This window comes from Myxocyprinus asiaticus, chromosome 31 (genome assembly GCF_019703515.2).
Source record: "Myxocyprinus asiaticus isolate MX2 ecotype Aquarium Trade chromosome 31, UBuf_Myxa_2, whole genome shotgun sequence".
Taxonomy (NCBI): Eukaryota; Metazoa; Chordata; class Actinopteri; order Cypriniformes; family Catostomidae; genus Myxocyprinus; species Myxocyprinus asiaticus.
Genome location: NC_059374.1, coordinates 14,100,753 through 14,128,253, shown reverse-complemented (window position 1 = coordinate 14,128,253; position 27,501 = coordinate 14,100,753). Strand labels below are relative to the sequence as shown.

Here is a 27,501-nt window from a genome sequence, read left to right as displayed (position 1 = left end):
TCCCTTCCTCGGCAGTGAGATATTTTCTGTTAATCCTTGCAGGAATGTGGCTTTGGCTATGGAGAGGATGCCCAGTGTGTGCCCTGTCGAGCCAGTCGCTTCAAAGAGGACCGCAGCCTGCAGAAATGCAAGCCCTGTCTGGACTGTTCCCTCCTCAACCGCTTCCAGAAGGGCAACTGTTCCACCACAAACAACGCCATATGCGGAGACTGCCTGCCTGGGTGAGTCAGTCACTGGAGCGCAATTTTGGAATTGGAAAATGTCTGTTTTCTGAGATCACATACTTCCTTCATGCAAAAATGACAAATGAAAACTCACCCGCCTGTCATTTCAAACCTGTATGACTGTCTTTCTTCCTTGGAAATGAAACTGAACTTTTAGGTTAATGTTCTGGTCACTTTTTTATTTCTCCATATAATGTAATTGAATGAGGACTGGAGCTGTCAATCATAAACGTTGTCCACATGACTTGTGCTCTAGATTCCAAGTCTTCTGAAGTCATAGGATAGATTTGTGTGAAGAACAGTCTGAAATGTAAATTGTTATTCGCTGAAAATCTTGATATCTTTGAGAGTTCATGAGAGAAGTAATGATGACTGATCCATTAATAAATCGTTCTTGAATCAGAATAATTTGAATCATTCATCTGAATTATTTGTTCATGAATCGGACTGATCAGGTTCTTGAGTTCAATGATCCAGTCACAGAGGTTAACTGCTCACTGGAGGGGACAATTAGGGCTGGGAATTTATATAGATTAACCAATTTAATTTGATTCTGAATCACAAGCTCTCGATTTGATTCCGATTCGTTTGGGTATATTTTTTATTTATAATGTCAATTTTTCTTACATATGAAATAAATACTCAGCTTACGCTGTTAATTATACAGGTACATACCTTCTAACTTGGTACATTCCGAAATATTGATTTTTAAAAATTAAGCTTTTTTATCATTAGTTAATTTACAGTGCCAAGAAAATGTATGTGAACCCTTTGGAATTACCTGCATTTATGTATAGATTTCTTTTAAAATCTGGTTTGACCTTCATCTAAGTTACAATAATGAACAAACACAATCTGTTTTAACTAATAACACACAAATTAGTGTATTGTTCTTGTACATATTGAATACATCATTCAAACATTCACAGTGTAGGTTGGAAAAAGTATGTGAACTCCTAGGCTAATGACGTCTACAAAAGCTAATTTGAGTCAGGAGTTGGCAAACCTGGCATCCAATTAATGAAACAAGATTGGAGGTTTGGGTTAGAGCTAGTTTGACTTATAGAAACATTTTGAGTTTGTTGTTCACTGACGTGGACCATGCCTCGCAAGAAAAAAAAAAAGAAGAAAAAGAGAGATCTCAGAAGACCTATGATCAAGAATTGTTGCTTTGAATAAAGCTTGCAAAGTTATCTCAGTGAGCTTAGATATTCATTTGTCCACAGTTACAAATTGTCTATAAATGGAGATGATTTAGTACTGTGGCTACTCTCACTAGAAGTGGCCATCCAGCCAAGATGACTCAAAGGGCACACCGCAGAATGCTCAATGAGGTAAAAAAGAACCCTAAAGTGACAGCTAAAGACTTAAAGGTATCATTGGAACTGGTTAACATTTCTGTTCATGAGTCTACTATACGGAAAACATTAAACAGGCATGGTGTCCATGGCAGGACACCATGAAGGAAGCTGCTGCTTTACAACAAAAACATTGCTACGCACCTGAAGTTTGCCAAAATCCACCTTGACACTCCACAACGCTACTGGTAAAATGTTTTGTGGACTGATGAAACTAAGGTTGAATTGTTCGGGAAGAACACACAGCACTACGTATGGCCTAAAAAGGGCACAGTGTACCAACGTGAAAACATCACCCAGTGGTGAAGTATGGTGGAAGGAGCATCATGATTTGGGGCTGTTTTGCTGCATCGAGGCTTGGACCGCTTGCCATCATCAAAGGAAAAGTTAATTCTGAAGTTTATCAAGATATCCTACAGGATAATGTCATGGTGGCTGTGCGCCAGCTGAATCTCAGCAGAAGTTGGGTGATGCAGCAGTACAATGACCCTAAACATAGAAGTAAATCCACTACAGAAAGGCTTCAGAAAAAGAAAATCCACCTTTTAGAATGGCCATACAGGGCTCAGACCTTAACCCAATAGAGATACTGTGGGATGACTTCAAGAGAGCCGTTCACACCAGACATCCTAAGAATATGGCTGAGCTGGAGCAGTTCTGTAAGGAAGAATGGTCCAAAATTCTTTCTGAACGATGTGCAGGTCTAATCTGCAGCTACCAGAAACACTTGGTTGAGGTTATTGCTGCCAAAGGAGGATCGACCAGTTAATAAATCAAAATCCAAGATTGTAATTGTTTGTGTGTTTTTAGCTTAAGCACATTTTGTTTGGCTATAATTGTTACTTTGATGAAGATGAGATCACATTTTATGACCAATTTATGCAGAAAACCAGCTAATTCCAAAGGGTTCACTAGTATCGTTTTTTTTCACATTTTAACTTGTTAAAACTTTTATAAATTTCATCAAGAAATATATATATATATATATATATATATATATATATATATATATATATATATATATATATATATATATATTGTTACATGTTTATTGTTTACATACATAATTTGTACTATTTACAGATATTTAAAGAAGACTTAAAATATAATGCAAATGATCATATGGACCATGTTTATGATCTTTTATGGTGTTATTTCATCATTTTGGAGCTTGACATCTAAGTCCTAATTCACTTTGATTGTATATTATATAATAAAATATTATATGGATAAAAGTGGGCATTATATTCTTTAAAAAAGTCTGCTTTTATGTTCCAAACAGAAAGTCTGGTTTGGAAGGACTTGAGGGCGAGTAAATAAAACTCTTTCTAAATAAAAATTTTTGGGATAAACTATTGCTTTAAGTGGATCTGTGTCCTTATCAAAAAGTATTTTTAAACACCAGTGTGAAGAACATGCAGATTAGCCTCCAGCATCACTAAAGCTTTGAAGATTTGTCAGGTTAAAGTCAGGGTCAAGGAAGCAGACCTGAGGCCTCTGGTTAGGCCCAGTCATGCTGTAATTGCTTAAACATGTCAGGTTTTTGAAGCCCTGCTTTTCCCAAAGCAGTTTGAGCCGCTGCATGAGTTACTAGTTTCCCCAAAGCAGCATCCTGCTCTCACCAGTTGATTGCCCCTAATTAAGTGCATTGGCACAGTAGGCACAGCTAAGGGCAACTTTTCACATCACCTTCAAAGTTCATCGACATCATTTCAGAAAAATGTGTTTCAAGGGCTGTTACTGTAGCTAATGTTGGAATATTTCCTTGTTTTAATATTTTAATGATGCGTTTCAGTGTTGGGTGTAATCTGATTACAAAGTAGCTAGTTACTGTAATCTAATTACTTTTAGAAAAAGTAGTGTAATACATTACATTTTAAATTCTTGTAATCAGATTACGGTTACTGACTTTAAATTAAAGTACATTACTTGGGTTACACATATTTCTAAAATAATATAATGCACTATATAATATATTTAAAATATGAATTCAAATGTTCATATGTATGTCTGTTTACATTTCTGGTGTGAGACAATGAACAAGGAGGAAATATTGACGTTATATTGAATTTATTGAATGGAAAAACAAAAATGTTTAGAAAGTAACTTAAAAGTAAAATAATTAGTATTGTGATTCGTTTTTCGACAAAGTAATCAGTAAAGTAATCTTATTACAATTTTTAGAGAGGTATTTAGTTATTTGTAGTCAGATTACCTATTTTGAGTAACTATCAAAAACTGGTATGTTTCCCTTCAGCACTGATCAAATAATTTTAATATTTTTTCATTTGAAACTTTTTACAGATTTTACAGAAAGACAAAGTTAAGTGGATTCCAGGATATGGAGTGTATACCTTGTGGAGATCCACCACCACCTTATGAGCCGCACTGTAAGCACATATTTACTGTCAAACTTAAAAGATTTAGAAGGTATTTTACTCTTTAAAGTCAACATGAAATCAAAATTGACTGTTTACTTTCTTAATACAGATACCTGGGGCCTCATTTATGAAGACATTAGTCGATTGATCTTTAATATGAATGTGTGACAGTTTCCTAAATGTTCCTACAAACGATTTATAAAACATCCGTACCCACGAAAAAATGCTCCTAACTGCATCCCACTTTATAAATTGCAATGCATCTTAAAAACATGCGCACCTGAACAAGCGCATGGATCCACTTACAGAATGGCCACAAATATCCTAATACGGGAGACAGAATAAAATGAAAGCGTATGTGCAAGTTTTTCATTCTTTCATTCATAAGGAATGTTCTTGTGTGGTTGGCAAGGTTTTCTAACATGCTAAAGTGCAGCTACCGGTTTCTACCCATATAATGCTGCCCAAGATATCCAAAAGCATTTATATTATGCATACATAATCTAAATATGACCACATTCTGACTCATATCGGAATATTCTTTTCACGTAAACATGCTCACTTATTTATCAGTAAATTCAATCAGTTACTAACCTATCATATTTGCATCACTAAAAATAAAAAAATCAAGACAGTGCGCACTGGCACACCAGAGCATCAGCACAAAAAAACCACTTGTATGCATGCGTGTAAGTTGGCGTACGCATAATGTTCATTTTCAAGTAAAATAATTTCCCCAAATTTATAAAAACCTTTATAAATTCCGATTTGTTCGTCACTTTTTACGAGATCAAATCCATGGAATTAGGATTAAATCAGACCATACCTACCTTTTATAAATGAAGCCCCTTGCCTTATTGCGCATGATTCTTTAGCGCAAATGATTCCAAAACAAAATTAAGGAAAGAAAATGTCTTCGGAATTTTCGTTATTATCACATTACAGAAGTAAAAACTGTTGTGAATGTCGTTTCCTGTTGACTCTAAAGAAAATTTGCTTTGTCTATGTTGGTTGCATGCAACAACAAACATATAGTGCAACCAGTGTGTCTGATTCTCAGACAAATTAATCTTATGAGATGTTTCAAACTAACTGGTGAATCAGTTCATTTAATGAAATGGTTAAAACGACTCACATTGAGTCGCAGATGAAGTCATCAGTCTAAAACGTATCACACACTCACTGAATCAGTCAGGGGTGCATTTCCCAAAAGCATCGTTAGCCACCTATTTTTGCAAATTCCATTGCTCCCAACATAGTTCAACGATCTGGAAATCAAAGCTGTCCACCTATGGTTAGAAGCTTAGTTCCTTGTTAGTTTGCTGTGTGGACATCATTTGACTTCACTGAGGCTTCTATATCTTTCATTGCATATCATTCATTCTATCAAGACTTTGACCACATTTACATGAACTTAAGAAAACTGCTTATTGGGGGCCTGGGTAGCTCAGCGAGTAAAGATGCTGACTACCACGCCTGGAGTCACGAGTTCAAATCCAGGCCATGCTGAGTGAATCCAGCCAGGTCTCCTAAGCAACCAAATTGGCCCGATCGCTAGGGAGGGTAGAGTTACATGGGTTAACCTCCTCGTGGTCACTATAATGTGGTTCTCGCTCTCGGTGGGGCACGTGGTGAGTTGTGCGTGGATGCCGCGGAGAATAGCATGGGCCTCCACACGCACTATGTCTCCGTGGTAATGCGCTCAACAAGCCACGTGATAAGATGCACGGATTGACGGTCTCAGACGCGGAGGCAACTGAGATTCGTCCTCCGTCACCCGGATTGAGGCGAGTCACTACGCCACCACAAGGACTTAGAGCACATTGGGCATTCCAAATTGGGGAGAAAAGGGGAGAACCCCCCCCCCCCCCCAAAAAAGAAAACTGCTTATTATGGGGTTTTGCAGAAAGTGGCATTCTGAAACGTCACGTAAACGTGTCTTTTAAGGGATTTTAAGCATTTAAGAGAAAGCACTTTAACACACACAGCTTCTGTCAGAGAACACGGCTTATCTGTCCAAGTAAATGCATAAGTGGTATTCTTATAGGTTTTTAAGAGTGCACATGTGCGTATAGGGGGAACCCCATAGTCTGATGTAAAGGGAAACCCCCACTACTGCAGCGCAATGTATCTGTCACATTTGCATAGTGTATGCAGATTTGTGTCTTCAGCAGCTTTCATGCATTAAAAAAGTTGTCTGGAGTACGTGTAAATGAGCTATTATAATTTGATATCCGCAAATTTTTTTACTCTACCCCCTGCGTAACGTCATTAACAACAGCTCTATATTGTTGAACCAACGTAGTTCAAATAATTGATGTGCAACACATGGTTTTGGGAAATACTCGTGACTAGCCAGTTAATTTTTTTTAAACGATGAATCGTACTTAGGTGGTTAAGCAGTGAGTTACGTAGTTGTATGGGAAACGCACCCCAGAGAAGTTACTGAATAAACATTTAACTCACTGTCATTTACGACTCTGAAAATATCAATAACTGTTACTGTGGTGTGTTGTACTTAAAATAGTGTTATCATTTACTAGTTGTTCATATGACACTGTGTAGGTCAAGATACATATTAGCAACAGCATTTGTTGTAATAAATGGTTCTTTAAATCTTCTCAAAAATAGTACTGATTTTGTTGAGTATTTTTGTATATAATATAGTATATGTTGCCTATAATATAGTTCTATATAAAGTCCTCAAAAGTACTACGAGTCATTATTGGAACTGGTAGTATCGGCACCAGAATAATTACATTATTAAGATTTCCATCCCTGTAGCCCACACAGTCTTTGTGATCCATACAGCAATGTTTTACAATCAAATAAATGCCTGTTTTTTCAAGTCAAAACATAGGCATACGCCTAAACGTAACTTTCAGTGTTATTGTATGAAACTCTAATGCATTTTTCTGCAAATACACACAGACTGTGTTAAACGCATATAATACAAAGCAGTGTATTGTTCTCTGGCAGTTGGTGGCTCTAATTGCTCCCATTTTACCCACCATTGAGAGCCATTGTACAAAGCCTCGTGTCTTTAGGCGCTAACACAGGGAAAGGCGGGAGAGAACTTTTACCTTCCAAAATTGAATGTGACTTCCAGAAGGTTAAGGCATCAGCAGCTGCTGTATGTGTGGGTTTGGCAGTGTGGTTGTAGAGTTTGAGCCAGGATAACACTCATGTGCCAGATGTATAAGAAGATAAACTATAGGCATATACTTCAGCTTGACCTGTGGATGTGACTCTGGGTTATGTAATCGTTAAGCAATATGATTTTTATAAATTTTGATAGTTTAAGAGGAGAGGACACCAGAATTCTATTACTGTTTTTGCACCAAAAACACTCTCTGACCCTTAGAAGCATTTGTATTTACTACCGGGCCATTAAAACTTGTATGAAAACGCCCTTTTTCGCATGTGGCGTGTACTTACAGGTTGCGGGTTTGCTGTCGGGCACAATCAAATTTGCACTGCGCAACCTTCAATAACATCCTGTAACCAACAACCAATGTAGTCCGATTCACGAACAAATGAATCTTATGAGATAGTTCTAATTAAGTGATGAATCAGTTCATTTAATGAATTGGTTAAAATGACTCGCATTGAGTCGCAGATGAAGTCCTGTTTGCAAAATCTGCATTACATCGTGTCCTAACCAGAACAGTTTGATTTTTTTCATGATCTTAAATTTTATTTTCACTCTTTTAGTCCTGCGATTTAAATTCACTGATCCAGTATCAGAATTTCTTTGGACTTTTGCTGCTATACTTCAGTCTTAGCACTGATCCAGAAACTCAAACTCAGTGCTACTCTGTTTTTCTGACCAACTGTGCATGGAAATGCCTGAAACAACTCCAGAACGTTCCACTCTTCAGGCATTATCTGACAGAGTGTAACAATCTCAGTGAACTGTTTTCATTTTTAGTTGTATTTTTCATCCCGACTCTTGGGGGGCGCAATGGAGATTTTTTCCTCTCTCTCTGGTTTGCACTAAAATGGAGAAGAACAATTGATTAGCACAAGGGGTGCTTCTCATTTCTTTAATTGTGCATCCTCGTTTCCTCGCTCCACCATCATGAAGGACGTATCAATTCTCTAAATGCACCCAAAGTAGGCAAAGAATGAGGGTGGAAGAAGCTTTCTGAGGACGCTTGAGCGAGGAAGCACAGGAGCATTCTATGCGGAAGACTTTTTGTCGAAAAACCTGACGCACGCATAAATTATCCTCCCTCTTCACATGTGAAACAACAGTTTTAATGCATGCTTCACCTTTGCAGTTTAAAGTCTGCATGAAAGGAAAATTGAAAAAACACCCTATCTATTTTGTAAATGCATGTTATTGATCTTATTGTGAATGATACATCCATGCATAGGTTTTATTTTTAATTTTTTTGACCTTGTAATCTTTAATTCAAATTTCATAACTCGATCTTCCGGTGAAACGACAGACTTCTCTCTGGTGATGTATGAAGGACTTCTCCAATCATTTAGTCCGTTTAAACCCTGCCCCTTTCTTATAAATACCACAACCTTGCGTAGAGTTGAACGAAGCATCAATCGCATGTTGGTGAAGATGGCAAGGTGTATTTTCATCTGATTTCCTTCAAAACTATCGTTCCTTAACCCAAACTTATGGGTCAGCTGGCTTGAATTTACATTTCGAATATGGAGGAATAACGGCGAATTCGCGGTTGTGTTCGAGACATTTCACGGCTGAATTGCTGAGGTTATCACTAATGAATACAACACTTTGGATGCCTGTGGAGATTATTTATATTTTTGAATGCAGTTATCTTGGGATGCACAGCACGAGTAAGTGTTTTTTCCCTTTATAATTAGTGTATTGTGATTCAAAACGTTAAAATATGGTTATCTTCTAATCGCTCGTTTTTCAGCGGCTTCAGCCTCTTCGTAAGTAAAGACCGTGATGTGCTTGTGCATTTATGCTGTCAGTTTGATCATAAATGTGTTGAGATAGCTGCTCAATTTCACCGATAACTGGCTGGAAGGGGTGTGTGTGTCCACTGCAAACTTGCATTCACATCTGCTTCCATTCTGCTATGCAATGCCCATATTGTCACAATCCAATCATAAAACCAATGGATAAACTCAAATCCCCACCCCACATTTTTTCTTGTTCGATAAGCTGTTTTACTCGGAAATACTTCACAATACGGAAATCGGTCGCAACTTCCGTTTCATGCCGACTTTAAATAAATCAATTGTCACATACTTAAACAGTGCATCTTGAATTGTTAGTAATTATTATTAATATATTAATAAATTAAGTTTCAACAACATAACAGCAAGCACTCAGAGGTAATGCAGCTGCGCAGAGACGGCGCTCTGAAGTGACGCTTGAGTGTGCAAGGACATTTCATTTGACAAATACATCTTGCTTCGATTCCTCCATTCTCATTTCTTTTTCTTGCATCCTTTCCTCATTTCCTAAGAGGGTGGAAGTAAGGAAAGGAAACAAGGATGGACAGTTTTAGAAATAAGAAGCACCCATGGTATTAGCAGGAGTGAGTTTTCTCTCAGCTTTCATCTGCTGTAATGACCCTAGTTTGAGGAGCAAACTTGTTCAAATCTCAATATAAGTGTTTTGCATTGTTATGCAATGTTTGATTTATTTAAGGTACTTTGTTTTTGGTTTGGTGACTTACCCTTATTGTTTGTTTGGTTGTATGTACACAGAGGGTTCTACTTGGTAATGATGTATCTGTGAACACTACCTTGGCGCTAACTTAATGGAAGACCAAGGCTGGAGAGGGGATTACCTTGAACTGTAACTATTTTTAACAAATTGTTATGGACTGTAATTTCTGGATGGACTGTATATCACAATCATTTCTGATCTCATTCTGATCTAAGACATCAAAGACTCAAATCTGGGGGAGATAGTGTGACCATATTGTGGTTGTATTTAATACATTTAATAAATTGTAACATCAATACATTTAATAATGGCCATAAAATAAAATATAACAGAAAATAAAATCAGAAAACATGCCATTAAAAATATTTTTATACACACTTTATTCTCCTACTGTGCTCAGGTGTACTTCTCTAAAGATAATTTTTTTTATTACAAACTCTCTTTTGACTGAGGTTTTGTGCTTGTCACATAATATTTTGTATGGATTGTATGTGAATTGACACTTGTTTCTCCCCTCATAATGCCAGACCTGTCTTGTTCATTTTTTGTATTTTTTTATCTCCCCAATTTGGCATGCCCAATTCCCACTAAGAAGAAGCACTATTTGTTTTCATTATACAATTTGCATATATACAGTGATATTTCACATATCCCAGCTAAGCTGTCGCAACTTCAGAGTGCAGGGTCAGCCATGATATGGCACCCCTGGAGCAGATAGGGTCTTGCTCAAGGGCCCAGCAGTATCATCTTGGCAGTGCTGGAGCTTGAATCCCCAACCTTTTGGTCAGTAACCCAGAGCCTTAACCGCTGAGCTACCACTGCCCCCATTCGGGTGGCAGAGGACAAGTCTCAGTTGCCTCTGCTTCTGAGATAGTAAGTCCGTGCATCTTATCACGTGGCTTGCTGTGCATGACACCACGGAGTCTCACAGCATGTGGAGGCTAATGCTATTCTCCGCGATCCACGCACATCTTACCACGCGCCCCATTGAGAGCGAGAACCACTAATCGCGACCACGAGGAGGTTACCCCATGTGACTCTACCCTCCCTAGCAACCGGGCCAATTTGGTTGCTGGCTGGAGTCACTCAGCACACCCTGGATTCGAACTCGCGACTCCAGGGGTGGTTGTCTTCTTCTTCATTATATTTTCAGATTTTTTGCCATTGACACGTAAGTATCAGCTTTACAGGTCACATAGAGAGTTTGCACTACAAATAACTGATGGACTGAAGTATAACATTTCTATCATGGTCAGTTTTATTCGTCATATTAGTTTACATTTCCCTTATACGTACTGTCTCGATAGTCAAGATTCTAATTAAAAATGACAATGCATGGCAAGTGCGAGTCTGATGAAACAGGTGTTCTGTTAAATAATTTGCAGAGTTGGGAAACTTACTTTTAAAAGTGTACTTATGTTATTGATGTTTTTGGAGGAGAGCGCCAAAGCATGTCGGGCAGAGAGTGGGCAGGCGGGCGAGCAAGAGAGAGAAAGTGTAAAAAACCAAGTACTCAAGGCACGTATATACTTAGTTTTTCTGCGTTCCGGATCAGATTGCACCCGGTTGACCACATTGCCTTTTAAAGTATACTCTTTTGACCGCAAGCGAATATGAATGCGTTCAACGCTTGCGCACTACGACTGCTTTGTGATACTTTTTTAGCACAGTCAACGACTGCTGCATGCGCCGACTGTGTGCGTGTAAAATCTGGGCCGCGTGCCGACGGTCTGTGCAGACTAGTGATGGGAAGATCGGATAATTTTACTGATCATTTGATCGTTCTTTTCAATGAGGTCATTTAATTCATTTCGTTCATTTGAGCAGAATTAAACTTAAAATGTTAAATTTTCAATAGCCAAATCCCCTTTGATTATAGTCCCAATAAGGAAAAAATTATAATGCAGCCAAGGACAAATTATGAGAAACAAATGATTAGTTCACTTCTGGAATCTTCTTGTCCGAGTCGTTCGTTCTTTTGTCACGTGACAGCCATATGTGCATAGCGTATACGGCTTTCACGTAACAAAAGAACGAACGACTCGGACCAGAAGACTCGAGAGGTGAACTAATCATTTCTGTTTCCTGTGTGAGCAATGCATAGCGTATACGACTGTCACGTGACAAAAGAACGAACGACTCGGACCAAAAGAGTTGAAAGGTGAACTAATAATTTCTGTTTCCTCTACAGCGCCAATGTGGTTTTCACATAAACGAACGGAGGTTGCGCAATGCGCATGCGCGGCCAACACAAAATGAACGAATCACTCTATGAGATTACTCGTTCTTCTGAGTCACATAAAAGATTCGTTCAAAATAAATGAATCGTTCATGAACGACCCATCACTAGTGCAGACTGTGCTATAAAGAAATGTGCGTCACGCATACTGATCTTGGAGCGATCAGCAACGTGAACAGCCGAAGTATACTTTGGGCTTTCGCCAGAATAATCCCATAAGGACAAAGCCAAATCCTGGACATTTTTAGCCAGTTTTGAAATCCCAGCCGGATGCTTTTCTCAGGTTAAAAAAAAAAAAAAAAAGGACATATGGTCACTGTAGGGTGGGATTGATACTTTTTATGGACTTCAACTGAATTTAGCGATGGACTAAGACTGTAAAGAGTTGTTAAAGTTTTTGGTCTCTGGTCTCTTGGCCCATCCTGAGAGCAAGAGGAAGAACTTAGTGCATTTTATGGGTTCCTCTTGTGGCTTTAATGTACAGTATTTCATCTGCTGCTGTCTCTTCTTGTCATGGGATCGCTCTAAATATTTGGCAAATCCCCCCACAGCTGTCCCATCGAAGCTGAACTGATGTGAAGCCAATTTATAAAAGGGTCACATGAGAGCTGGACTGCTGCTGGGTTGATAATGGATGAGAGTAATATAAGCTGGCATTTTGGATTCTGCTTTAAAGGAATAGTTCACCCAAAAATTTAAATGCTGTCATTATTTACTCACCCTCATTTCGTGCCAATCCAGTATGACTTTCATTTTTCCCATGGAACACAAAAGGAGAAGTTTATGGTGTAATCTTCAAATTCAAACCCAACGCTACTTGATTCAAATCCCCAAAAGCAGCCCAGTATGAAAGGAGAGAATATGGAATATTGTCAGATTGTACTTGGATTTATTTTGGATCATGGTGCTTTACAGTCATGGGAAAATCTTTTGTAAACAGTATCTTTGTTGCAAATTGACTACAGCTTCAACTACTATAGATTGTTAGATAATTGGTTCCAGAATGCATTGGTCAGTGAAAAAAATCATCCAAGATGGTGAAGGGAGTTGAAAGAAATGTAGATCTTTAAATATATTTTATTCACTATCTAAAAGTGTCTTGAGAAAATAATGTTATTAAAACTATTTTACCTAGGGCTGTTGATTTATCATGTTAATTAAGTGAAAAAAAGAAAAACATGCATTAATAAAATGAACATTTACATTAAATGAACACACTTAAACATTCTGTAACGAGTGCGCACTGGCAATGACGAAGACGATGACGTAAAGAGAACCCAGGTGCAGTTTATTTACAAGGTGCAGTATCCAAAGGCGAGTATAAAACAAAACATAAATGACTTGACTATGAAGCACAAAACACATCCACATTCAACAATACTTGACAATGGACTATGGAAAACATGAGGGTTAAATACATGACATGGGAGAACATAAACCAATTAACAAACAGAACTCTAAACAAGATAATTAAACAATAAACCAATGAAAACATGACACATGAACATAGAGGGAAAACAGGACATCACATGACTAGGGAACAGGAACTAGAATTTCAAAATAAAAGACATGAAAAACATGGATCAACAAAATACACATGACATATCCTCCCCACTAAGGGGCAGCTCCAGACGCCCCAACACATGAACAAACACAAAAAACATGGATCAACCCAAAGTTCTGTAGGGAGCTGGAGGGGGGGGTGTCCTGAGGCATGGCTTGGCAGGGCGTGGAGCATGGGATCAGGGCGGAGCCAGTGGAGGTGGAGCCATGAGAGTCTCGAGGGGCGGAGCCATGGAAGGAGGTGCCATGAGAGACTTGAGGAGCGGAGCCATGGAGAACAGGACACCCAAAGAGTAGCCAAAGACTCGAAGGGCCAGGGTGGAGCCAATGGCAGGGAGGACCAAGGCAGCGCTGGAGGCTCAGAGGAGCAAGACGGAGCCGGTGGGACTGAGGACCAAGGTGGAGCCGTAGGGAAGGAGGTCCCCAGTGGAGCTGACAGATCGGAGGGACGAGCTGCAGCCAGAGGATTGGAGAGCCAAGGCGGAGCCAGGTGACAGACAGACCAAGGAGGAGCCGGAGAGAAGAGCCCAGAAAAGCCGACAGGCTGAAGGACCACAGTGGAGCCGAGGGAACGTAGGGTGGGTCCAGGCGGGGTCGGAGGGTTGAAAGTTCCCCTTACCTGCTCAGGAGAACTAAGGGTGGGTACAAGGGCGGGAACCATCTCCAGGTCCAACTGCTCAGATGTGGCCATGACATGGCATGGAGCAGGCTCAGGTGTGGCTGTGACATGGCATGGAGCAGGCTGAGGCGTGGCTGTGACATGGCATGGAACAGGCTGAGGCGTGTGAAATGTACTTGAAGGCGACCACATTAAAATACACCTGGCTGGCCAGAGCGCAAATGTCCTCTACGTAATCCTCCAGGGGACGATTCCCCTGACGTAGCCGTATGAGTTTAACTGCTGGGTTCATAGTTGGTCAAGTATTGTTTAATGAGTGTGTGCTGGCAATGACGAAGACGATGATGTAAAGAGAACCCAAGTGCAGTTTATTTACAAGGTGCAGTATCCAAACGTGAGTATAAAACAAAACATAAACGACTTGACTTGACTTGACTTGACTTGACTTGACTTGACTTTTGAAGCACAAAACACATCCACATTCAACAATACTTGACAATGGACTATGGAAAACATGAGGGTTAAATACATGACATGGGAGAACATAAACCAATTAACAAACAGAACTCTAAACAAGATAATTAAACAATAAACCAATGAAAACAAGACACATGAACATAGAGGGAAAACAGGACATCACATGACTAGGGAACAGGAACTAGAATTTCAAAATAAAAGACATGAAAAACATGGATCAACAAAATACACATGAAACATTCCTCCTGACCTGTAATTAAATTCTGTAATAAAAGTATGCATTTTCCTAGCATCAAATTTTTCCTAGCATCAAATTCTGTAACTTCATGTTTTTACGAGCCACATCAGCAGAGGACAGTCAGCGGCCCTTTCAGGGGTAAAAAGAAGTTTGAAACAGCCAAGCAACTGAATGCCATTTGCGAACATTCAGGCATCTGCCACGCTGCTGTGGGAGGCATTTACAAGTACATTGAAGTATTAGGATGCTTAAGACTACATGTAAAAGCTAAACTATTGTGACTTAAAAATGTGTTATCAATGACTTTATGCCTCTTTCTATGAGTAGAATTCACATGAGGTCAGTAAAAGAAGCTACCACTCAATGATTATAGTAATATATATGCAGTAGATAATGTTTAATTTGTTTTGTTTACTTTCTGAATTCCTGATGCTAATGCGCTAACATGCTATACGTGGCCATATTATGCGCTGATTACACACTGTTATTGTAATTTATGATGACACTGATACTGATGAGACTGATTTGCACCAGTGTCCATCTGACTCATATGTACACAGACTGACAATATACTGTAATTAGAAATAGTGCAAATAGAATGCATCAACACGTCCTGTTAGAACAGGACAGATTGATGAACTCATTTGTAGTATGGATTGCTGTTGACTGTGGGCCTGTGTTAATCATATGGGAATAAAACAAAACAATATATCAACTTCTAAAGCCACTTTTTGCATGTAATTAATTTGATTAATATTTTATAATTGTTGGAGAGCCCGAGTTCTACCCAGTATTTGTGTGTGCTGTGTATTTTTCTGCTTCTAAGAGTATTGCGTTGTTAGTAGGGTTGTGGACTTGAGACGCATGACTTGACTTGGACTTGAGTCACAAATTTAAAGACTTGCGGCTCGACTCGACATAATCAAAGAAGACTTGCGACTCGACTTAGACTTTGACAACAATGACTTGCGAATTGACTTGGACTCGTGTCCTCTGACTTGGAAAGACTTTATACCTTCTAAAACCAAAGATCAGAGTTGTACTGCAAATCAGCGATTCATTTCCCCAATAAACAGTTTGTTTGATTTTTTTAAATCAGCTTTTCCATGCTCCACATTCAACCAATCAACTTCTGCGAGAGCAGAAAATATTCATTTGAATATTAGGAATGTAATATTGAAGGCAACAACATTTGCAACATGTTGAACCTGTGGTTAAAAAATTACAGACAATTAATCAACAATTTCCAATTTTGTAAGTGTGTGTGATGGCACACGGCCGGCGCTGAATCAGCTGATCAGCGGGAGAGCGAGATAAGGGGAAGCCGGAGACTCCAGTTGAGGAGAGAGAGATGCACAAGGCCATGTAGCATGTGTGTCTGTTTGTGCTATGGTTTATGTTTGTTTTAAGTTTACCATTAAAGTTTATGTTTACTGGTCAGCCGGTTCCCGCCTCCTCCTTGCCCGTCCTTAGACTGTTACAGTGAGGCATTTGAAAACCCAACTTACCCAGGTAAGTTGAGATTGTTAAAAATTTCACGTCAGCTATGGTTAGCATTTAACTCATGTTAGCTGGGTTAGCCAGCTAGCTACTTAGTTTCACAGAGCTCCGAACACTACAACTTCAGTTTTGGCGTGAATTATTTTGCATGCCTTATTGAAACCATCTAAAAGATGCACTGTGGACCAACGGTCACCACCCGTCCAGTAAAATACGGGATGGTCCCATAATTAAAGCTGAAATGATGTGACCTGTATCGAATCAATATGTAATGCGATTTCTCCCGTATTTCAGCTGGTCAGATGGTGGACAGCGAAATCGTTCCAGATCGTTAATTTAACATTAAGTAGGAGATTTTGCCTACGGTAGGTAAGGGGTTGTCTAAAAAAAGTCCACACATTGTGTTAAAACATGCTGATGCTGTGGAAGGTGTGGTAAGGGACTGTCTGAAAAGTCCACACATTTTGCTAAAATGTGCTAATACTATGGAGGATGTAATTACTTTAGTAATTAATATTCAGATATTAATTTGGGCAAAGAGCAAAAATGACTTTTTTTAAGACTTGACTCTTGAAGTTGAGGACTTGGGTCTTGACTTGGACTTGCCTGTCTTGACTTGAGACTTGACTTGGGACTTGAATGCAAAGACTTGAGAATTACTTGTGACTTACAAAACCATGACTTGGTCCCACCTCTGGTTGTTAGCTTAGAAACATACTAGCATCAACAACACAAATCAACATTTGTGTGGTGTACGGAGTTACTTCCTATGTAGAGCATTTCAACTAAGTGACTTGTGAGGTTTAATGATGAATCATAGTTTCATTAAAAACACTGTACCGTAAAAATTAAGATACTATGCGTTGGAATATAGTGGGCTACAAGTAAAAGTTTCCCAAAATAAAGGACTCTGATATATTAAATATAAAGTTACTTAAGTACAGAAACAGATAGGGATGTGCCTTAAGCGGAATACCATGACTTCAGAACTAATAACGAATTCTACAGAATAATAGAAAAATATTAGTTAGACTGATTATCCAACAAGCACAGGAAGAGAGCGATATTTTAAATAAACATATCTAAAATGATAACGCAATGGTGAGTCTGTATTGTTATGTACACTACCAGCATTATAGCACCAACCTTGGCAACTAATGAAGTGAATAAAGATCAGACATATGGAGTGTTTAATAGAAACCCACCTGGAATTTCATGATCTAAACTATCACAATCGTCTCTACTGTCCACCGCACAGTTGTTTCAGGCTCAAGGCCATGTGTTTTAGTGTGGCATTCTCTAAAGTCAACAAGCAAGCGCACATATCAAAGAGAACAGTCTATTGGCTCATGGAGCGCAAGTGCAGCGATACTATCAGCAGGTGAGATCTTTTCAATGGGACGCTCTTTGTCTGTGTTTGCTGCAGCTGTGGAACGCTGATAAGAGGGGAAACGTTTTGGTTTAAGGGGGGTGGGGGTGAAGCGAAGGAGGACAACGCACAGTGGTGTCAGATTTGTTGGCACTCATACATTACTGTGTAGACAGAGGTTTAATTAGCAAACTCTTTAGTACATGTAAAGAGTTTTGGTTCTTTTTTTCTCAACATGATCTATACATTACTGCTACGTCTTCATATTCTTCACGTCTTTCTCCTTCAGTTTTTTTTTTTTTTTGCAAATCCACATATTTGTGGTTACATTTTATCGAGAGACAGGAAATAATTGGCGAAAGAGAGGGAAAATGTCATGTTGCAGGCGGGACTCGATCCTGCATCATCTGTGTGAGCACCACAGCTCAATGTGTTTTGAGCACATTTGCTGCATGTTTAGAAGGGACGAGTCTAAATTCAATTTTGTGGTAATCAACATTATGCCACACATGCTGTTGATTGAGCTTAACTTGTATTGAACCTGGAATATTCCTTTAAAGTAATTGTAAAATAATAAATACTAGACTTTTACATTGTTTCACACTTTTTTTCCCCACATTTTTTATCACATCACTTTTTATTTTTTTTGCACGGTAACGAAAATTGGGGGGTGAAGTATGCGTAAATGTCATGAATATAATGTCACAAATTAAAAAAATCTCAGTTGTCCTAAAAATAGTCTTCATTATCAAAATGCAAAATTTTATCTTATCTTTTATTGTTTTTGTAGTAAAATGGGACCAAGACATTTTCTTGACAAGTTTTGTGAAAATTACCCTATTACTCTTCTAAACAATTGGAACTGAGGACAATAAAACAGATAAAATTATCTCATAGAATTACATTGAATATCATAGACTTAGGCAGTAAATAACCACTTAGAGCAACCAACCAGAACTCACTAGCAACCTCGTAACAATGTTGGTGCAGCTATACTTATGAGGACTTTCCATAGACATAGCGTTTTTATACTGTACGAACTATAGATTCTATACCCTAACCCTACCCCTAAACCTAACCCTCACAAAAAACATGCATTTTTACATTTTCAAAAAAACATCGTTTAGTATGTTTTTGTTTTTTTAAGCGATTTGAATTATGGAGACACTAGTAATGTCCTCATAAACCACATTTATAGCATAATACCCTTGTAATTACCAGTTTGAAACTTTAAAAAAATGTCCTCGTAAACCACCCAAACCCATCCACACACACACACACACATCCCCTATAAGCAAACTCCATTGGAGAGCTCAAGTGGTGTTGACATTGTCTCACAAAGAACACTTGTATCTGTGAAGGCCAAGCCCATGTTTACTTAGTGATTATTTTACCATAGAGCAAATAAAGAATGCATGTGTTCATCCTGTGAAAAGATGCTTAACAAATATCTGGTTCATATTTAACTTTATTATACAGTATAAAATAAAACGTCCACAGGCTTTGTGTGTCTGTACTGTTTTCTATCCCAAAGTTGTCAATGTAAGACTTGCACTAGTTATGTCATCATGACTATATGCTTTGATATGCAATTTTAGGCCATGTTTTCTGACCTTGTACATTTCTGCTATTGTTGAACAAAGTCTGATTGAAGAAGTCTCTAAAACTGATTTTTCTTGATTGCAAAAGTCAAATAAGTCTAAATAAGAAATATTTAAATAAAGTAGACTTTTACATTTTTTGAAGAAAAATATGAGTAATGTTTGCCAATGCAAAACTCGCTGCCACAATGATAGGGTGTTTTAGGTGGTTTTCAGAGTGTTGCTGTGTGGTTGGTAAGGTGTTCTGGGTCATTGCTAAGAGTTTGCTTAAAGTTTCTAATACAATATAATATTCTGGTTCGTAAATATGGCTTGGGTCCCTCGTTCAAAGTGAAAGGTATTTTATATTTTTTTCCGCCTGTTTTATCATCTGCCAGGTGAAAATCGTAAGTCCAGTCGCTTAGGAAAGTAATAGACCCTAGTCAGGGTGGACGCCATATTTAATTTAACACGTACGAAATGGAGGCTGTGAGGGACAGATGTACAGTCCTTTTAATATGCTGTACTGTCATGGTCACATTTACCTTCGCACGGCGAAATTCAGTGGGCAAAATACGGTCATCTCAATGGGAATCCACGCAATCATGAATTTCACGAGATAGAAATTCCCTGCCAAAGAATTTTCCCTTTCGAATTTTAAGTTCAAGTTTGGTTCAAGCTTCCATGCCATGCCTTCTTCAGCTGCGGAATTTCGCCGTGCAAAGGTAAATGTGACCACACCTATAAGGTCATATTTTCAAAACCCATGTTTTTTTGGGTTTTATCCATTGGATATTTTTTGGAAAGATGTATTTTCAATGTTTCGCTGTCTGAATGATCGACACCAACGTGGGTTAGAAAATATCCTGGTCAAATTTAACACCAAAACAACACAAATAATTATGAAATTATATTTGGCATAAAGAAGATGAAGCCTACAGTTAGGACCATTAATATTTCTTGTATCGTGACATTGTTTTCAGCACACTTAAAGGAATAGTTCACCCAAAAATTTAAATTCTCTCGTCATTTACTCACCCTCATGCCATCCCAGATGTGTGACTTTCTTTCTTCTGTTGAACACAAACAAAGATTTTTAGAAGAATATCTCAGCTCTGTAGGTCCTTACAATGCAAGTGAATGGTGGCCAGAACTTTGAATCTCTAAAAGCACATAAAGGCAACATAAAAGTAATCCATACGACTCCAGTGGTTAAATCAATATCTTCAGAAGAGATATGTTAGGTGTGGGTGAGAAACAGATCTATATTTAAGTCTTTTTTTTTACTATAAATCTCCACTTTCACTTCTTCTTTTGTTTTTGGCAGTTCGCATTGTTCGTGCAAATCGCCACCTACTGGATAGGGAGGAAAATATATAGTAAAAAAGGACTTAAATATTGATCTGTTTCTCACCCACACCTATCATATCGCTTCAGAAGATATGGATTTACCTTTGGAGTCATATGGGTTCCTTTTATGCTGCATTTATGTATTGTTTTTTAACCTTCAAAGTTCTGGCCACCACTTACTTGCATTGTATGGACCTACAGAGCTGAGACATTCTTCTAAAAAAGCTTTTTGTGTTCAGCAGAAGAAAGAAAGTCACACACATCTGAGATGGCATGAGGGTGAGTAAATGTTGAGAGAATTTTATTACAGTAAAAAAAAAAAAGATGCTGTTGTACAATTATTATTATTATTATTATTATTAATTAAAATCAGCAAAAATGAAAGTCATGTATCAAGGGAATACTATGATGTACTGTATACAGTAAATATAATGACCATCTTTATTAGCACTGTGGTAATGAGAATTGGGACTGTATATCTATCCCTCACTGCCTCATTTTCATACACATGAAATTACATATGGCATTTACCATGAATAAGGTCTACTATATCACTAGATTTCAATGTATTCATGTGTAAGTCTTTGAACAACGTCTCAATGTCTCAAAGTGGGATGAGCCATTGGCCATTTTCACATTAAACATTTGCCTGATGCATTGTCAACTATTTTTTCCTCAAAAAATGTTTGATAAAAAGATGCGTGATAACTCCAATTATCTCAATGACTTGACTGTTGGTATCAGAGAACACAAACTGTAAAACCCCTTCTTCAGGGGAGATCAGTCACTTGATAGTCCCACGCTTTTGCTCAGATCACTTTTGTCTTCAGGGTAGGGAGCGCCCTGAGAGGCAGTGACATCAGAGTACCTGTGGTGCCTGCAGACCGTGGCAGCAGTTTTCTCAGGCTGATTACACATTCCCCAACCCGACTTCAAACATAAAGCAGAGACTGCCCACGGCCTTGATCTTCTGCCTTTTAATAATAGGCTCGCTAGACTGGCAAGTGAAGGCCCGACTGGCCCGGGGTGAAGGGGTGAAAAATTATCAGCAGGTTGGGAATGTGCCCTTCACCTTCAGGACATTCCTGCCATTTTGAAGCCCATTTTCTTTGGAGCAGATTCCCAGCAGCAACCGCAGCACAAACACACTGAGGTTGGGGTTTTTGGTATTGGCATGTTCAATGGAAGATGAGACAAAGTGTGTCACATGTTGTTAAAATGAAACTTTAGCTGTTTAAAGTCTGCTGTACAAGTTTTAGTCCAGAGTCAGTGAAAGAGGGATTTGGGTGTCATTCATGCATTGAGGATTTTCCTCAACTCATGCTTTCTGGAGTTTTTTGTCTACTGAAATTTCTTGAAAATATGTTTTCACTCTTTCATCAGCAGAATGATCCAAAACACTTTAACCCTTGTGTTCATTTGTCAAAAATGATCAGCCCACTAAGATTGTTAATCAGTCTCTCATATTGCATATATTATCCCAAGATATTTCATTTTTGTCACCTTTTTTTAGTAATTATGAGTAATAACATGTTTAAAAAAATAAAAATAAAACAAAAATATATTTTTTATTGATAGGATTCATTGAACTGGGCTTATGAATCTCAGTAGGGGGCACTCCCTACAGAAAAATAAATAAAAATAATATGTAATAAATTAACCACTTGCTTGATCTTTACAAAATAGGTGTCATTTTAAAGCTTAGAATCTGGACTTTACAATGAATATAGCTGATCCTACCAATTCTAAAATAATGATTTTTAATTTACTGATGAATTAGAACGGTTTTGTTCTCATAATTTGCAAATTTGTTAGCACAACAAATATTTGAGTAAGGTAATATATTGCATCGGTAAAAACATAAAAAAGATGAGATAGCCATGTGTTACATATATCATTGGAAAGGTCTCAATTAGTAAAATGCAGTGAGCAACTTTGTTTCACTCAGTGGCCAAACTGCAGTGAGTATTAGTGTATGAAATTCCCACTGACACACATAAATTTAATAAACGGGAGTGTCGGGACCTGGGTAGCTCAGCGAGTAAAGATGCTGACTACCACCCCTGGAGTCACGAGTTCGAATCCAGGGCATGCTGAGTGACTCCAGCCAGGTCTCCCAAGCAACCAAATTGGCCTGGTTGCTAGGGAGGGTAGAGTCACATGAGGTAACCTCCTCGTGGTTGCTATAATGTGGTTCTCACTCTCGGTGGGACGCGTAGTGAGTTGTGTGTAGATGCCATGGAGAATAGCGTGAAGATTCCACACGCGCTCAACAAGCCATGTGATAAGGTGCGTGGATTAACGGTCTCAGACACGGAGGCAACTGAGATTTGTCCACCACCACCTGGATTGAGGTGAGTGACTACGTGACCACGAGGACTTAGTGTGCATTGGGAATTGGGAAAAGGGGAGAAAAAAAAAATATATATATATATATATATATATATATATATATATTATAAACAGGAGTGTCTTTTTGTCAGGTTTTTCCCTTATTACTTCCTGAAACATACGTATAACATAGACACTAGCGGGGCGGACTGGCCATAGGGAGAACCGGGACTATTCCCGCTGGGCCTGCCGCTGTAACGGGACGCTGCGTTATGCCGAACGGGCCACGAAAGGCTGAAGAGGGCCGCAAAACGGCACCGCGATATGCCAAAGGGGGTCGCGATATGCAGAGAAGGACAGTAATATGAACGTATTTCGCTACACAGGGGTCTGCGCGAAGAACGTGGGTTTATCACAGAATAAATGGAAATCACTAACTGTTCCTTTTGAGCTGTCGGGAAATGTATTCATCTGCTCGGATAAAGAGAAGCACTCTAGTTTCACTATCTGACCAGTTTGTTGACATTATTCTTATTTCCGAGTCACCGGTGTTAAGTGGCGCAGAGAAATTGCGTCATCTGTAAGAACGTTCTTACGTCAGCATGCCCTGACCTCGTACAAACTCAAACCGGTAATCTTATGGCTCTGTTCACACATACCATCAATATGGAAATTTATAGGTAATGATACAACTTTGCATTAAAGAAAATTGCCAGAGCAAAATTTACCAGTATTTTCAAAAGGTTCATGCTCACACAAGACCTCTAAACTGGAAATTGTAGGTTATTTTCTGGAAAAGGCTGTATATGTGAACGCGACTGACGACATATCGTAACTTACAGCAGATTATCCCAATTCAAACGAGCCCATACACAACATAATATGATAAGTAGATCTTGATATATTCCTCAGAGTGTACATGGAAACACGATGCACAAAAGGGCGCTCAACACGTTGTGTGCGTACATGTGAAATAAAACCAAAAAAACTTTATGAAAATGATCTAATTATTTGTGTTTAGATGCCCTATGTGAAAAAAGTCATGAAATTTTATTCAAACTGGATGAAGTAAACTAGTTTTCAGAAAATAAAAAAGTTAATCGGTCAGTTTTGACCGGAACACAATATAAGGGTTAAACAACAGTACAACCCAGTGAAGAGTCTGTAAGTCTATCCATCACAGCCTCGTTGTCACAAATTAAAGATAGCACTACTATGAAGATAATCTATGGAAAACAATGTAGCATTACCGGATATTGACATAACTGTCTGAGCAAATGGATCCAGCTTCATTACTTGCAAAATGACAGTGCAAGCAGCCAGTCCCAAATATCTGATTTGAAAAAGAAATTTGAAATAGAGTAGTGTGAACTTAGCTGTAATGGCTTTGACTTTAAATTTGAGTTTTAAGATTTAATGGTTCTTATGCTAAAAAACTGAACTAAGGATTCTTTGTGAGCTGACTTCCTCCCTTCTGTGTCTTGACTGTCAGGTATCAGGCGAGTGAATCTGGTTCCTCTGCAGTCAACAGTGGCCAGCCCCAGGGACATGGCACTTGCTGCAGTAATCTGCAGTGCTCTGGCTACTGTCCTCCTGGCCCTCTTCATCCTCTGTGTGATCTACTGTAAAAGACAGCTACTGGAGAAAAAAACTGGTAATTAACATTAAATGTCTTTAATCCTCTCTGATAGACTTTGGAAATGATTTGATATCAGTGACTCTAAAAGAGTCATGTTTTAGTATTGTAAAGCTCATGAGATAACACTTTATGATAAGCTTTTAAAAAACATTTTAAAGTATTTTAATCATCCTTGTACATGTAAAATTTACAAGGTGGTGCTAACAATGTTCGTCAGTAAATTGACGAGATTAACACTGATAAAATTCACTTGAAGGAGATCTAGCCAGTGGTAATGAGGTGGAGGAGGGTTTCAGACAGAAAACTCTCATAGCCCACTCTAGTGAAATCAGCTTACCTGTCAAAAACTCAAGCAATTTAAATATTAGATAAAGAGACAGTATGCAAGTTGACTGGCAAACAGACTACATGTAAAATGACCTTTTAGCTTGGGCCACAGAATATGCAAGCCAATTGGCTAACATATTACATGTTTAAAGAACCAATAAGCAACTCAAGGCTATGAATTTCAGTGATTTGACCACAGTTAAGGGTGAGGTTAAATTATTAGCAGTGGTAAAATCACTATAAAATATGGTTTCTTATGGTTTATTGCTTTATTTGAAACTTAACAACAGTTGATCTTTTTTTTTTTTTCGTGCCCGACTTCTTAGTTTCCTTGCAGTCTCACGAAGGTCCTTATGTGGGGTCTGAGTTGTCTTGTCTGGATCGTAGAGTGCTCAAGTTCTCCCAGCGGCCATGTTGTCACTGCCGTCAGGCTTCAGGACATACCTGCGGTGAGTTTCACACACCTTTCTCAAGACTTACTAACACACTGCTAAATTGTTGTAGTGCAATGAGGAATCTTGTGTCCGCCCTGGCTAAGATGATGGCTGGATGAGTCCAGACATGAAAATTAATCAGTAATGATCTGTCAAATGAACATTTTATTAATTACACACAGTTCTGGAGATAATGATCCCTATAATATATCATTTTGTGTGGTTTGTGTTCCAGGTCCTGCACACCTGATCCCATCTCTATGCTGTGATGACACCTGGAGCCAGGGCCACGGTCGGGAGAGTCATCCCTTTCACTCTCAGAGCAGTCTCAATGAAAGGTGGGTCTTTCAACCAGATGTAACCATTCAAATTTAAACAAGTTTAAACAATTGGATCATTGAGAGCTATAGGATGCTCCCTTGCTCCCCATTTAGTGAATGACTTAACCTCCAGTGTGCTGTCTGTCTGCACTGGTCTCAGAACAGTACAAAATGCACCTTATTTCATCCTAACTCCATATAAAGCCCCTGAAAGCAAAATCTTTCAGCTTTTGGATGTACCCATTGATTCTCAATGTGATATTGCACAGCAAATATAGGATTTCTAATGAAAACCTTGTGCTGTTGTACACATTAGAGTACGTTGTGTTTATCAGCATGGCATTTCACGATAAATCGCTCAAATTTTAAAAATGGCATATCAGATGACACTAGAGACTTCAATCTTTTGACTCAAACAGGTTTCGTTGTAAAAACTAAGTTTCTCACTAGATGTAGTTTTGTTGGCATTTCTTCCAAAGACAAACTCCGCTGTGGGCGGTGCCATGTTGTTTTGTCACATGATTCCATGCATCGAAAGTTTAACCCTTTACTGACAGCACAGAGTCTCCTGAACTCAGATCAGTCAGTTTAAATGAATTTAAATTATGCGTTGTCTATAGCGAAGCCAAAATACAACGTCCACACATGTGTACACAGGGTCGCACAAGGCTATGCATATAATGTATTATGTCACACAGCTATTTATTAGGAAGTTTCTCGATTGTATTGTCAGCAGATAAATGTAATGCGTGTTACTTGTTTAAAAAAGTAACTTGGGTATTTTGGTGTAAATTCAAAAAGTAACATAACTTTTCTCGATACTGCCAAAAAGTAATCTGAAATAGATAAAATGTTGCTTGCAACACATTACCCCCAACATCGATCATACACTTAATGTAAGAAATGTAACATAGCATATTATTCCCCAACAGGCTAGTGAATCCATCTCTGGGAACCAGTCAAGCAGATCTGTGCTATGCACCAGAACCTCTCTTAGAAGATGTCCCTCTCTCTGAGGCATGGCCACTCGTACAGAGCACCAGAACCACAGATTATGTCCACTGTAGCTCAGATTCCACACAGAGATGTTCCTCCTGTGAAGACGATGAGGAACATGACCTGCAAAGCTCAGGCCTGGTCTCAGCTGAGCTTGAGGATGGGACAAACAGTCGGCTTCTATCGCAGCAACAGCTGTCTATAATTGAAGGTGAATGCTCCAAGAGGTGAAACTAATTATAACAAATGAATCCCAAGTGATTTATTAGAAGGACAATCCCCATAGGGATCAATTGTCTGGATCAAGGCCTTGAACCTTCAGCCTTCTGGTTAAAATTGTAGGTGTAATTGATTAGAAAATTAATAGCACACCTCTCCTCAAAAAACCCTTTTCTCTTTCATATCAACTACTGTAATGCCTGAGCAAGAGTTTGAAGGGAATATTGCTGAGCAAATTAGTCAATATTTATTGCAACTTACCCCAACAATAACGCATTCGGTTCTAGAGGTAGACCGATATATCGGTTTTACCGATTAATTGGTGCCGATAGTTGCTTTTTGGAACCACCGATAATTTTTTTTTTTATTCCTCCGTATTTTTTTTTTTTAAGACAAATGTGACTATATAGAAACATACCTCGTCAGCACATACATTGTGTCTCTTACTTCATATTGTGAATAATAATAATATATAGGCTATAAAAAGCTTAATTTTGTAAATATTAAATATAGAGCATTGTAACAGAGCCAAGTCTACGTCATTTCAAAATAAGAGTCCCTGGTGTGTTTATTATTGGGATTTTGGTTGAAAAAGAAACTATATCTGGGATTTTACTCATTTTGAACTCTGTCCTCTATGTCTGACTCGACTAAGAAAATGTTGTAACATTC

The 27,501-nt window shown here is 38.5% G+C and overlaps 1 protein-coding gene across 1 annotated transcript in view; it reads left to right on the top strand.

Annotated features, from left to right (window-relative positions):
- Positions 1-27,501, top strand: part of LOC127421902 (tumor necrosis factor receptor superfamily member 19-like) — a 43,567-nt gene that overhangs the window by 14,972 nt on the left and 1,094 nt on the right. The window contains exons 4-9 of the mRNA XM_051665111.1: positions 43-221; positions 3,887-3,972; positions 24,387-24,548; positions 25,187-25,309; positions 25,530-25,632; positions 26,547-26,821. Coding sequence (XP_051521071.1) covers positions 43-221; positions 3,887-3,972; positions 24,387-24,548; positions 25,187-25,309; positions 25,530-25,632; positions 26,547-26,821 — 928 coding nt within the window. The remainder of the gene's footprint in view (positions 1-42; positions 222-3,886; positions 3,973-24,386; positions 24,549-25,186; positions 25,310-25,529; positions 25,633-26,546; positions 26,822-27,501) is intronic.